The 14,855-nt window shown below is 49.9% G+C and overlaps 1 protein-coding gene across 1 annotated transcript in view; it reads right to left on the bottom strand.

Moving 5' to 3' along the window:
* The window catches only part of MDGA2 (MAM domain containing glycosylphosphatidylinositol anchor 2), a 217,951-nt gene that overhangs the window by 67,655 nt on the left and 135,441 nt on the right, over nucleotides 1-14,855 (bottom strand). Inside the window, exons 7-8 of the mRNA XM_054635413.2 lie at nucleotides 12,376-12,705; nucleotides 340-633 (exon numbers count right to left, since the gene is read on the bottom strand). Of these exons, the coding sequence (XP_054491388.2) occupies nucleotides 340-633; nucleotides 12,376-12,705 (624 nt within the window). The remainder of the gene's footprint in view (nucleotides 1-339; nucleotides 634-12,375; nucleotides 12,706-14,855) is intronic.

The following is a 14,855-nucleotide window of genomic DNA, read 5'->3' as shown; positions in this document are numbered from 1 at the left end:
CTCCCATCTCATCTGCTTGTTCGTGTGTCAAGGAATTCAAAGCTGTGGGGAAAATAATGATTGCCTCACACTTGGTTGGGGTTTTTTTGTTTTGGTTTTTTTTTTTTTCTGGTTTTGTTTTGTCTTTTTTTTTTTTTACCAGAAATGAGACTCCTATGTCATTTTTACTTCCACATTTACATGGAATTCATGGATTCAGGGAACTACAGAGACAAACAACCCCACATCAAATATGTAACAGCCATAAGACTCTTGCCGCTGTTTGTTTAGGTGAGGAATAAATCAGCTTTTTCTCAGCACAACAAAGAGAAAAACGAGGGAAACCGAGGTTTTACTCACACTGCACGATGAGCTGCACCAAGGCCTCCCTGGGTTTGACATTGAACCCGTTGTACTGGCTGGTCTGGCACCGGTAGGTCCCGCTCATTTCCCGGGAAACGTTGACGATCCGCAGGATCCCGTCGTAGCTCTCGGTCTGCAGGGCCCCGTCGGGCATGGCCACCTCCTTGTCAGCCCGTGACCACAGGATGATGGGTTTGGGCTTCCCTGTCACCTGGCACTGCAGCTCGATGGTGTCCCCTTCCCGCGTCACCAGCGGGGACTTCTCCTGAGGCACCGTCAGGTTGGGGGGCACTGGGAAGGGCAGAGGAGAAGGGTCAGCAGTCAGGCACCGGGCATGGATTTCCTGCTCAGGATCATCCATGGGAAAGGGGATTTATCCACAGCAATGTGAGGGTTGTGCTCTTTGGAAGCTCCCACATTTATTTCCCAGCGGCCTGGAGAGCCTCAGAGGAGATTTCCCCGCCCTGCTGTGACACCCGTGCCCTCCCAGTGCTCCCAGTGCCCTCCCACCATCGCTCACTCCCCCACTGCCACTTCTGCTTTCCTTTAAAGGATCATTTGGCACTAAATCCCAGTTTTTTAGAACAGCCTGGCTGCTGATTTTTTTATCCAGCCTGTGGATAAATGGCTGTGGATGAGGAAGGGTTGTGGCAACTGAGAAATCACCTCAGAATTGGAGGCCTGACTCCAAAATGCTGCTGGGGTCTGTCACTGGACGCTCATCCAAGTGGTGTTTATTCCATGGGGACTGGCATTAACAATTCCAAAGGGACACTGGAATTATTGCCAGCAGCCCCATGGAGCAGGATCACCTCACAGTGAGCAGGTGATGGCCAAGGACACCAAGGATGTGGATGTGTGGGAGCAAATCCAGAGAAACCCATGGAGCTCCTCCAAGGGCTGGAGCTGCTCTGGAGCCAGGCTGGGAGAGCTGGGAATGCTCCCCTGGAGAGGAGAAGGCTCCAGGGAGAGCTCAGAGCCCCTGGCAGGGCCTGAAGGGGCTCCAGGAGAGCTGGAGAGGGACTGGGGACAAGGCATGGAGGGACAGGAGCCAGGGAATGGCTGCCAGTGCCAGAGGGCAGGGATGGGTGGGAGATTGGGAATTGGGAATTCCTGGCTGGGCTGGGATTGCCAGAGCAGCTGGGGCTGCCCCTGGATCCCTGGCAGTGCCCAAGGCCAGGTTGGACACTGGGACAGTGGGAGGTGTCCCAGCCTTGTTTGGAAAACACTTGGAATGCTGTGGTGTGGGTGGAGAGATGGAAAATCCTGATTTAAACACTGCCCACCCTCCTTTTCCTTTGGCGCCTCCATAAAACTCATCTTTCCTGATGGATCTCCTGTCCTGCATCAAGGACAGACATTCCCTGTGGGAACACAGCCCCTCCAGGAGCTTTTCCTCTCCTCCCAGTCCTTCCCTCAGCTCCTTTCCTGGAATGCCAGGCCTGACAAAACCCAGCCTGCGCCTCCCTCCTGTCTGCAGGAAAAATATTCCCAAAGCAGTTTTCAACCCCCAAGGGACAGAAACAACAAACTCGTCCCAGTGAGAAGCAATTCCATCTTTCCTCTGGGATCTGCTCCCTGTCTCCAGCCCTGACAAGCCTGGTAGGAATCAGAGTTGAAATCTGGGCCTTTCACGGGAACCCAAGTGCTGCTTTCAGCTGTTTTGAAGGCTTTAATAGCTCCTGTCAGGTGGGACAGGCAGACATGGGAAGAGCTTTTTCCACACGGAAGGGAAGGGAAAATTATTTTATACTTAAAAAAAAAAAATCAGGAAAAATTAAAGAGAAATAAACAACAACTGCTTAATAAAACATTTCCAATATGAATAAAACATTATTAATTCTCAGTTATGTGGTTTTGTGCCACAGCAGGTTCTGAGCACAGGAAAATTCCCGGGGGGGCTGGAGCACTGTGAAATCATGGACCAAAGTGGGAGAAAGGTGCTGTTCCAAGGAGGAAAATACAGTTTATAGGGAAAGGTGCCTGCCTGCAGCCAGGATTTTCCAGCTCACCTGGCTTGTGTCTCCTCAGCTGAGGGCAAATGTGACAGAGGCCTTTGTGGATCAGGAAAAATCCTGGATTTGTCCTTTCCCAGCCTGTGCAGTGGATCTGCTCCTGGCTGGGACTGGCGGGATCCAGGCCTTTCCCAGCTGGATGGATGCTGGAGGCTCCTCAGGCTTCCCTGGGAATCACAGCCTGCCCTGGCTCAGGGATTCACTGCCCTCCAGAGCTGAGGGGTCACTGGGATGAGATCCCCGATGTCCTGAGGTCCCTGTGATCCCAACATCCCAAGGGAAAAGCCCCAGGCCAGCCCACCCAGCTCTGCTGCAGCCCCAGCTGGGGCCAGGATGGGAATTCTCCCTCTGGGAATTGTCCCTGTGGAGCTATCGCTGGACATGTGGTGCTGGCAGCCCCTTCCAGATCCCAGCATTTCCAGGGATTCCAGGCTGTGTGAGAGCAAAGGGTGAGCAAAAAATTATCCAATCCCAGCCTGGGAATGCAATCCCAGTCTGAGCTATCCAGTCTCAGTTTGGGAACCCAATCCCAGACTGAGTTATCCAATCCCAAACTGGGAATCCAATCCCAGTCTGAGCTATCCAATCCCAGCCTGGGAATCCAATCCCAGCCTGGGAATCCAATCCCAAACTGGGAATCCAATCCCAGTCTGAGCTATCCAATCCCAGCCTGGGAATCCAATCCCAGCCTGGGAATCCAATCCCAGTCTGAGTTATCCAATCCCAAACTGGGAATGCAATCCCAGCCTGAGTTATCCAATCCCAAACTGGGAATCCAATCCCAACTTGAGTTATCCAATCCCAGCCTGGGAATGCAATCCCAGCCTTGGAATCCAATCCCAGTCTGAGCTATCCAGTCCAAACCTGGAAATCCAATCTCAGCCTTGGAATCCAATCCCAGCCTGAGCTATTCAATCCCAGCCTGAGTTATCCAGTCCCAACATCAGAATCCAATCCCTGCCTGGGAATCCAATCCCAGTCTGGGAATGCAATCCTAGTCTGAGCTATCCAATCCCAACCTGAGATTCCAATCCCAGCCTGAGCTATCCAATCCCAACCTAGGAATCAGCCAATCCCAGTCTGAGCTATCCAATCCCAGCCTGGGAATCAGCCATTCCAGCTGGGACAAGGCAGGAAACTTGGGGAAAAAACAAGGAGCACATCCATGTTTGGAGGGGGGGAAAAAGCAGATCCACGACGAAAATCCCCTGTGCAAGTGCAATCGTTCCCCCTCTTTTCCCACCAGTTTTTCCTGAAAAAGCAGAGATAACAGCGCAGCAAAAAAAGAGCTGCACCTCGCAGATAAGGAGCTCCACCACGAGGGTGGTGACAGCTGATAAGGAAGGCTCTGTCAGTGTCCCAGATGGAAAGATCCCCTCCAATCCCTGACTCCTCGTCCCCCGTGGCATTTTGCAGTGCCTGTCACTGTGAGGCAGCTGAGAGCTCGTTATGGTTCCCAGGATTTATTCCTGCTGTTCCTGGAAGCAGCAGAGGGGACAGGAGAGACAAGGCCATCCATTAGGATGAAGAATTCCAGGGGCATTGCCATCAATCCAAAGCCTGGCTGCACCTCTGGGTCACATTTGAGTAACAACGAGGTCCCACCGAGAATTTCTCTGTCCCCACCTCATTTATGGCTCCAGCTCCCCCAAATTCAGACCTCTAATTAGAGGGAGAAAAAGCCCCAAATCTTTGCTCAAAGATGAAGAATTCCAGGGGCATTGCCAAAAATCCAAAGCCTGGCTGCACCTCTGGGTCACATTTGAGGAACAGCGACCAAAACAATGAGGTCCTGCCAAGAATTGTTTGGTCCCCATTCATTGTCCCAGCTCCCACAAATTCAGACCCTCTAATTAGGGGGATTCTCCACTCTCTAATTATAGGGAGAAGAAGCCCCACATCTTTGCTCAGGAATGGAGAATTCCAGGGGCAATGCCATCAATCCAAGCCCTGGCTGCATCTCTGGGTCACATTTGAGTAGCAACGAGGTCCCACCGAGAATTTCTCGGTACCCCACCCCATTTATGGCCCCAGCTCCCCCAAATTCAGACCTCTCTAATTAGGGGGATTCTCCACTCTCTAATTGTAGGGAGAAGAAGCCCCAAATCTTTGCTCAGGAATGAAGAATTCCAGGGGCATTGCCCTCAATCCAAAGCCTGGCTGCGCCTCTGGGTCACTTTTGAGTAACAACGAGGCCCCACCAAAAATTTCTCTGTCCCCCACCCCATTTATGGCTCCAGCTCCCCCTAATTTAGACCCTCTAATTTCTCTAATTAGGGGGATTCTCCACGCTCTAATCAGGGGGAGAAAAAAGCCCAGACCTTTGCACAGGAGGGTTTTTGGCAGGGTTTCCCCTTCCAGCCCAGCCATTTGTTGTCACAACCTCACAGGTATTTAATTATCTCTGAGCTGTCTGTTCCACTGGCAAATGTAGCTGGAATTAGCAACAGGCAGAAAAAATAAATCCCTGTTTTTGGGGAAGGGTGACACAGCAGGCCCTGGCAGCCTGGGCACGTGGGATTTGTCTCCGTGAGCAATCCACCTCTAAAGGATTGAGGAGAAAATAAAAACCGGATTTTTCTTTTCCCCCAAAGGTTTCAGGAGACCCCAGAGCAGGGAATGGTGAGTCTGGGTGAGCAAGGTTAGGAACAGGGAATCATGGAATTGTTCAGGTTGGAAAAGCCTCTGAGATCATTGAGTCCAACAGTTCCATGGCCACTACTGCCCCAAATGCCACATCCAAAGGGATTTTAAATCCCTCCAGGGATGGGGACTCCACCCCTGCCCTGAGCTGAAGAACCCTTTCCAAGCAGGAATTCTCCCTGATATCCCAACTAAACCCTTTCCAAGCAGGAATTCTCCCTGATATCCCAACTAAACCCTTTCCAAGCAGGAATTCTCCCTGAAATCCCAACTAAACCCTTTCCAAGCAGGAATTCTCCCTGATATCCCAACTAAACCCCTTCCAAGCAGGAATTCTCCCTGATATCCCAACTAAACCTTTTCCAAGCAGGAATTCTCCCTGATATCCCAACTAAACCCTTTCCACGCAGGAATTCTCCCTGATATCCCAACTAAACCCCTCCTGGCACAACTTGAGGCCGTTTCTTCTCTTTCCACCCCTTGTGCAAGGATGAGCAGGCAAAGGTGGCTCCGGGGGCTCAAATCCCTGAGGAAAGGAGCGGGAGTGAACCAAGGATGGGCCAGCCAAGGTGCTGCCAGTGGGATGGGCAGGGAGGGGTGCCAGGCAGCTGTCCCCAGGCTGTCCCCAGGCTGTCCCCAGGCTGTCCCCAGCTGTGCCAGCTGCTGTCTCCCAGCAGGTGCTGCTGTGGCACAAGGAGAGCCCTGGAGGGCTCAGCCTCTTCCCGAGGGCTCCTGCAGCTCCAGAGGGTGCTCCAAGGAAAGGGCAGCTCTGCCCCTGCTTTGCAGAATGAAAAGGTACCCAAATCTTGGATGGAAACAAGAAATGTTCCCTCATTCCTGCAGTCCGCTGCCCGGGCTGGAAAAGGGCAAACCCATGCTTTTTCCTGATCCTAACTGGAAACAACAAATGTTCCCTTATTGCTGCACCGAGGGGCTCTATTTAAAACAAAATCACACTCTCAGCAGTTTCCTGAAGTGGAGGGTGACACCTGGAGAACAAAAAGCTTTGGTGACACTTGGAAAAGTGACACCCGGAGAACAAAAGGCTTTGGTGACAATTGGAGAACAAAACTTGGAGAGCAAAAAGCTTTGGTGACACTTGGAAAAGTGACACCCGGAGAACAAAAGGCTTTGGTGACAGAGGACAAAAAGCTTTGGTGACACCTGGAGAACAAAAAACTTTGGTGACACTCAGAGGACAAAAAGCTTTGTTGACAACTGGAGAACAAAACTTGGAGAGCAAAAAGCTTTGGTGACACTCAGAGGACAAAAAGCTTTGGTGACACCTGGAGAACAAAAGACTTTGGTGACACTCGGAGGACAAAAAGCTTTGGTGACACTTGGAGATCAAAACCTGGAGAACAAAAAGCTTTGGTGACACCTGGAGAACAAAAGACTTTGGTGACACCTGCAGAACAAACAGCCTTGGTGACACCTGGAGAACAAACAGCCTTGGTGACACTTTGGTAGCTCGGATTTAAAGCCCCATTGTCACCCTGTGAGTGGGCAGTGGCCCGTGGTGAGCAGGTTCTGCTGATCTCTGTCCAATTCTGGTTTTAAATAAAATATCTGAGACAACTCAGCCTCCCTGGGCTGCTGATCCAGCACGAGGTGAGGTGGCAGTGACCTCTGATTCTTTGTTCTGCTCCCCAGACAGACATTCCTGCTGCTGGAGAGAGTAAAACCAGACAGGAACTCTTCCAGCTGCTCTCCTCTGGCAGTTCCAGTGTAATTCCAGAGGATCCATGATCCAGCATGGTCTAGAGGAGAACGGGGACAGGACAAGACAGCTATTTCTGAGGAAAAAAAAAACAAAAAAAAAACCCAAAAAAACCCCACAAAATTGCTGAGCCTAATATGTTTATTTCTTGTGTATTCTGGGTGTTGTTAGTTCTACTCGAGCTCTCTGAAGTCCTGATGGATCAAATTCCAGCTTAATTAACGGATCAGACAGATTAATTAAATGCCAGGCAGCCGTTGGCAGAGGCAAGAAGCTGCAGACAGAGAAATCCTTCAGAGGCGCTCTGATCCCATTAAAACCTCCCTGCCCACGGAGGCTGGACAGGCTCTAGAAAGAATTCCATGATTTCCATGATTCCAGGACAATCAGAGGGGGACAAGGAGCCCCCACAAGTGGTGGCCTCACAACTCCTGAGCTCTTCCCTGGGGATTCTGGGGGTTGCTGTCACTTCTGTCCTTGGGAGCCTTCAGGAAAATATTTCCTTGGAGCGATCCCTGTCAGCGACAGGGAGAAATCCTGGGATAATGTGGCCAGGCTGCTCCACATGGATTCATCCTGATAATTAGGATCAAGCACAGCAAAGGAGTGTTTGAGCAGCACATCATGAAATCATCCAAAACTGGGGATCACCCAGAGAGAATCTCCCCAAGGAGCTGTTGGAATTCACATTATCCAAGGAATTCAAGCCCAGCCTGGCTCAGGAATATTGAGGAATCCACACTGTGCCGGCTGGAAGGGAGAACAAAGTTATTTGTGTGTCCTGCTTGTGCAATATTTATGAATTTGAAGGGCTGAGTGGCCAGGATTAATCATCCTGAGCCTGAGAGCTGCAGTTTGGGCCCAGCTCATGATTCATGCCCTGACGTGATGCTGGAGTTAAGGCAGGGCTGAGCCGGGGCACAAAATAGATTTGAGCAAGATCATTCCACCCAGGAAGGGCAGCAAGGGATAATTATTCCTGAGGGATAATTATGCTGCTTCTGTCTGTAAACAGAGGCTGGAACTGCTCAGCTGCTCTGGATTTTTGGGAGGAATGTTGGGGAACACCGAGGAGCTGCTGCTGGAAGGGACCCAGAGGTGAGAGCAGAGCCCGGGAGGGAGATTTGCTGATCCAGGAAAATGATTGGAAAAGCAGCTGAAGCCAAGAAAACTTAGGATAAATTCCTTTACCCTTTCATCCCCATGGAAGAGGGTCCATCAAGGCCCTGGTGTGGAAGGGAAATGAAGCAGCCTGTCAGGAATTCCTGGCTGGATTTCATGGGTCCCTTCCCATCATTCCAGCTCCTGTGTCCCCCCAGGCAAGGTCCCAGTTCCAAAGGGGAAATTCCACGTTTTCTGGGGCACAAACCACTCCTAACTGCAGATGAGGACACAATATCCACCACGGATTTTCTGGAATCACAGAATCCTCTAAAGTGGAAAAGCCCTCCAAGATCACCAAGTCCAACCATCAGCCAGCACCACGGTCACCTCCAACCCATGGCCCCAAGGGCCACATCCACACATTTTTTGCACATTTCCAGGGAAGGGAACCCCTCTGGACAGCCTTTTCCATCCCTTCTGAGGAGGAATTTTCCCTAAGATCCAATTTAAACCATTTCCGAGGCTGTTTCCTCTTGCCCTGAAGTGACGGTGAGGTCTGGGACAAAGGCTCCAATCCTGAGGGTTGGGATGATCCTTATTTTTGGACAAAAATCCTGCTCAGGCAGGGAAATAATTCCAAGATCAGTGCTTGGAACACAGCACTGAAGCCCTAAACCACCACCTTGCTCTGCAGCCGGAGGAAAGAGGAACATTTAAAACCCAGAACATGCAGAGCCAGCGGGAAATTAGGGAAATGAATTCCAGCGCTTTTGCAGGAGCCCTGCTGAGGAGCATCCATGGATGAGGAGAGCCACGGGGTGAGGAGTCCATCCACAGCCCTCTGGAGAAGAACAAAGGGACTCTGCCACGCAGGGAGTGCCAGCTCCCAGAAATCCTACTGGAATCCATCCATGGAGGGTGGATTTATCCCGGAGAAATCAGATTCCCCAAGGGATTGTGAGAAGGACAGGAAGGGGCTCCCAAAGGTGGAGTCAACAAGAAAAGCTCTGCACATTGGGCACAAAAACAGAACTATAAAAGACAGAGATTTGTAACCAAATACAGCATTTTTCTGTCCCTTCTACTCCCTGCTCCTTCCCGAGATAAATCCCAAGGATAACAGCTCACCAAACCCATCCATTTGCTGCAATAACCAAAGGCCTCTGCCATCAACGACCACTCTGGACAGTGCTTAAGGTTTACAAATATCTTAATTAGCCACTAATTACCTCCCAAACCAATAAACATTTGGAGCTGGAATCGAGGTCTCTTTTATGCCTCAACAAAGCAGGAACAGGATGACCAGAGGAGTCCTGTGGCACCACCGGATCAAGGCCGCAGGTCCTGGAACAGCAGCCTGGAGCTTTAATTAATTCATTATTTGATGGAGAGCTGATTAGCTTGACAGGGAAGCCCTTTTCATGTTCGCAGAGCCTCACACGGAGCAGCTCTCCAGGAATTTCTCTGCCTGGATGTAGCAGAATTTCTGGAAAGCCAGATTTATCCCTGGGAGTGTTGGAGCAACCTGGGATAGCGGAAGGTGGCCCTTCCAACTCAAAGATCCCTTCCAACCCAAACAGCTCCATGATTCCATAATTCCATGATTTCATGATCCCATGATTCCATGATGCCATGATTCCATAATTCTCTGATTCCATAATTCCATGATTCCATGAGATCTGGAGGCCTCCAGGCCGCCCTGTGCTCATCCAAAATCCATGTCCTGCTCCAGGATGCTCCCATCCTGAGGTGGTGCAAGCTCAGCACATCCCCAGGCTCATCCAAGAGCAGGAACTTGTCTGATGTTTTTCCATGTGGGACATCTGGCTGTGCCCACACGGGGTGGGAATGAGCCACAGGAAGGAGTCCCGTAGGAAAAGAGGGATCAGCACTTTCTCCAGACCTTCCTGTGTCAATTCAGGGCAGCAAAACAAGAAAATAAAGGAAAATACCCCAAAATAACAAATCTCTTCCCTGCTCAATGATGTCTCCAGGGAAAAGGTGGAAAGGGAATGAGCCAGAAGGGATAAATGCTGATTTTTGGGAATAAAAACAGTGTCCTGAATAGAGCAAACCATCCCAATCCCAAAGCTGATTCTTCCTGCTTAAATCCAATATTTGAAGCAGAGAAAAAATCCCTTGCACAGGCTGACACCCTCCAATCCGCCTCTTTTTTTTTTTGCTTACCACAAACCCACTTTATTGAGGTTTCTGTTGCTTTTTTAACATCTTGTTGCTTTTTTAGCATCTTCTGCCTCCAGGTTTCCATGGCATGATCCCACATATCCCAAAAAACCCAGCCTGGCTCTCAGTAACATTTGCCCAGGGTGGGTTTTGTGGATGACAGGGCTTTTCTAGGGCAGATATTCCACGTTTGAGTCTCGATTCCCACTCTTCACTGACCTATTTTATTGAGATATGGGGGGAGCAGTGAGGGGATTACTTCAGGTCCATTTATGTAAGATACTCAGGACATAAATCCCTGGTTTTTCCTGCTGAAAATGTCAAGGGGAAAAAAAAAAATATTCCTGCTAAACAAGGGCACTTCCAGAGCAACACGTCCCTTCCCAGCCTCCTGGAGAATTCATGGATTTCCTCCTTCCTTAGGATTTGACAGCCTCACTTCAGGGGGAGCTGCAGAAACATCAGGAAGAGGAAATTCCCCCCCATCCCAGACATCCAGAGGGATGTTAATAAAGCCCTGCAAGTCGTGGCATTTGGGAAATGTGTTTGTGCCTGGGCCTTCTGTTCCTAATTAGCAGAGCAGTAATGAATCTTGATGAATCAGTAATGACCTTCAAAGCACTGCAACTATTTCAGCTTCCACTTGGCTGGGTAATGAAGTCATTCCAAGAGCAGAATTCCTCTTAGGATGCTGCAAAAGGCTGAGCTCAAATTCCATGATTTTTTCCCCCTTTCCTGATTTTCTGGAGCGTTCCAGGACAGGAAGTTTAAGGGGTGACAGAATTCATCATTTCTTGCAGGGATTGTGGTGGGCTGATAGGAATGGCCAACTAATGGTTGTCTCCAGGAAATCCCATCAGTTTTTCCAAGGATTCCCCAGGAATTCCAGGGAATTCAGTAGTTATTGAATGCATGAGTGCACACCCAGCACTGTTTGTTCCACCTGGGCAGGCAGGTGACAAACTCTGCATGGAATGCTCATCCATCATTCCAAAGTTGGCTCTTCTCCTCTAAGAATCCTCCCAGTTCTTTTCCTGACACTAAAATCATGGAATCATGGAATGGTTTGGGATGGAAGAGACCCTAAATCCCACCCAGTGCCAGCCCTGCCATGGCAGGGACACCTCCCACTGTCCCAGGGTGTCCCAGTGTCCAGCCTGGCCTTGGGCACTGCCAGGGATCCAGGGGCAGCCACAGCTGCTCTGGCAATTCCAGCCCAGCCAGGAATTCCCAATTCCCAATCTCCCACCCATCCCTGCCCTCTGGCACTGGCAGCCATTCCCTGGCTCCTGTCCCTCCATGCCTTGTCCCCAGTCCCTCTCCAGCTCTCCTGGAGCCCCTCCAGGCCCTGTCAGGGGCTCTGAGCTCTCCCTGGAGCCTTCTCCTCTCCAGGGGAACATTCCCAGCTCTCCCAGCCTGGCTCCAGAGCAGCTCCAGCCCTGGAGAAACTCCATGACCAAAAATGATCCAACAGGGAACTTCCTCAGGTTTCTGTTGTTTGATCAAAGCAACTCAGCTCCTGATCACATTTGAGGAACAGTGACCAAAGCAATGAGGCCCCACCAAGAATTTCTCTGTCCCCACCCCATTTATGGCTCCAGCTCCCCCTAATTTAGACCCTCTAATTTCTCTAATTAGGGGGATTCTCCACTCTCTAATCAGGGGGAGAAGAAAGCCCAGACCTTTGCACAGGAGGGTTTTTGGCAGGGTTTCCCCTTTCCAGCCCAGCCATTTGTTGTCACAACCTCACAGGTATTTAATTATCTCTGAGCTGTCTGTTCCACTGGCAAATGCAGCTGGAATTAGTAACAGGCAGAAAAAATAAATCCCTGTTTTTGGGGAAGGGTGACACAGCAGGCCCTGGCAGCCTGGGCATGTGGGATTTGTCTCCGTGAGCAATCCACCTCAAAAGGATTGAGGAGAAAATAAAAACCAGATGAAAATAAAACCAAGAATGTCTCTGTTTCTCTGATTCCCTGGTCAAGGGTCAGGGAATCCCAGAGTGGTTTGGGATTAACACTGATCTCATTCCAACCCCTGCCATGGCAGGGACACCTCCCACTGTCCCAGGGTGCCCCAGTGTCCAGCCTGGCCTTGGGCACTGCCAGGGATCCAGGGGCAGCCACAGCTGCTCTGGCAATTCCAGCTCAGCCTCTTCCCACCCTCCCAGCCAGGAATTCCTAATTCCCTACATCCCACCTAAATTTCCCCTCTTTCCATTTTAACCCACTCCCCGTTTCCTGCCACCAGCTCCTGATGAACATTCCTTTTCCAGCTCCCTGCAGCCCCTGGAACGTGCTGGGAGCCCTACCCACCACGGGATGCCTTCATCCCCACAAAGCCAGCCCGGGAGCTCCTCCTCCTCACCCGTGCTGCTGGAGATGTTGACGTCGATGCTGATGTCCGAGATGCCGCCTCCCTTGAGGGACGCCACGCAGGTGTAGGTCCCGAAATCCGTGAACTTGAGGTCGATGATGTCCAGGTTGGTGGTGCCTGGGGACACGTCGGGGTCGGTCTGGGTGATCACCATCCTCTCCGAGCTGCGCAGGGGCCGCCCGTTCTTGAACCAGCTGAAGGTGAGCTCCTCCGGGGGGATGGCTTCCACCTGGCACGAGATCTTCACCTCCCGCCCGATCTGGATGTTGTCGTCCTTGTGGTACGGGTCGGGGGTGATCCAAAAGCGTCCTTTTTTTAAGGCTGGAACACACACAAAAAGAAAAAAAAAAAAAAGAGAAATTTTATATAATGGAGTGGAAATTTGGTTTCGCTGGTGTTGCTGTAGGACACAAAATAAAACGACGCGGACACGCGGCTCTCCAAGGTAAAAAAGAGGGCGAATTTAATTCTGACCCCAACATTTACAGATTTCCAAAAGTGATGGCGGATTGGAGGGTGACAGTGCCACCTCTCCAATGACACTGGACAAACCAACAGCCCATCAAATTTCTCCTCCTCCTTAAAAGAATGCAAAACAATGAGTAATTTACATAAAGCGCATAAAAAAGTTCATTACAAGAATGTAAACATCAGAAGGCTTAAAAAAACTTTAAAAAAACTTTAAAAAAGCGGGGAGACACACTGGAGGACTAAATATGATTTTTAAAGGGGCAGCAACCGCAGGATTTGATTTTACTCCCAGGAATCTGCACAGCACCAAGTTGGAATCACGAGGATGAACCAGTTGGAAACTGGCACGGAATGAAACTCTGAGGCACAAACGGAGCTTTACTTTGTGCGAAAATAAATGAGATATCAGGCAGAAATTGATTATATTATTTTATTTATGAAATATATAATATTTTATATAATATTTTAATGTATGAAATATAATTTTATTATTTTTAGGATGAAAGACTGGCATGGGTTCCCTAGAGAGCCAATGGATGCTCCATCCCTGGAAAAACTCAAGGCCAGGGTTTTTTTTTGGAGCAACCTGGGATAGTGGGAGGTGTCCTTGCTCCTGGGATGGAATAAGATGAACTTGAGGGTTTCTTCCCACCCCTATAATTCTGGGATTTTTTGGTGGAACTCCTAACCCTAACCCTTGGACCTTCCAAAGCACATGTTAAACACACGGATAATTTTTCCTAGGAACTGAAATCCTGATTAAATTCCATCATGGATAAGGCAGCTATGAAGTGCTGTCACCTCCACAATGAAAACTAGAAAGTCCCAGCACCTAAATCAGGCCGAGCTGCTGCCAACCAAAATAATTCCTGAGATTTCAGGGGTTGTTTTCCATCTCTGGAGGGATTTCCAGGCTTTTCCTCATCCCTGTCCTGTCAGAGCACCAGAAAAAGGGAAATATCACCCTAAAATCACTGGCACAACTGGTGGGGTCACCTCCAATCCATCCAGAATCTCTCCTGCATCCAAGACTATCCAAGCCTCCAGTGCAAATCCAATTAATTCTCCACCTCCCACCAGAGATAAGGAAATCTCAGGGTTCCAGATGGGAATTTTTTGAGGGATAACCCCCAGAACAGGGACACAGTAGCTCTGGAAAACCTCATTTCCCACCATCTTCCACATAAAGGAGTCGTTTATCCTGTCATTCCATCCTTAATCTCCAGGAATGAAATATTCCTGCATCTCACTCGCCTCAATTTTCTGTAAATGAAAAACCTAAAACTCTCCAAAACTCCACCCCCATTGACACCAACTGAGTCTTGGGATGATCCTGATTTTTTTTGGCGGGGGGAGAATACTTCAGGATCAGGCATTTAACCTTTCAAGGACAGAGATTTTTTTGATGAACTAAATAGAAAATGCTCCTTACACAATCCCCAAATCCCTTTTTTTTTCCCTATAGAGATGTGCCAAAGGATGTTTATGGGTTTATCCAAGTGGTTTTTTTTCCATCTGGATGGACCCAAACCAAAAACATCAGTTAGAAATTGTACAGATCCCCAGGCTGGGTAGAAGTACTGAAGATGAATATTGATGTCCACCATTGATGGCGGTTTCCCAATTCCCTGGGTTCCTCTCCCCATTCCCTCTGTCCTGGATCCATTTCACAGAATCCCACAAGGGTTTGGGTTGGGAGAGACCTTAAATCCCATCTCATCCCACCCCTGCCATGGCAGGGACACCTCCCATTGTCCCAGGGTGCCCCAGTGTCCAGCCTGGCCTTGGGCACTGCCAGGGATCCAGGGGCAGCCACAGCTGCTCTGGCAATCCCAGCCCAGCCAGGAATTCCCAGTTCCCAATCTCCCACCCATCCCTGCCCTCTGGCACTGGCAGCCATTCCCTGGCTCCTGTCCCTCCATGCCTTGTCCCCAGTCCCTCTCCAGCTCTCCTGGAGCCCCTTCAGGCCCTGCCAGGGGTTCTAGAGATTCCATACTTTG

This window comes from Agelaius phoeniceus, chromosome 6 (genome assembly GCF_051311805.1).
Source record: "Agelaius phoeniceus isolate bAgePho1 chromosome 6, bAgePho1.hap1, whole genome shotgun sequence".
Lineage (NCBI taxonomy): Eukaryota > Metazoa > Chordata > Aves > Passeriformes > Icteridae > Agelaius > Agelaius phoeniceus.
This window is presented reverse-complemented; position numbering and strand designations above follow the sequence as displayed.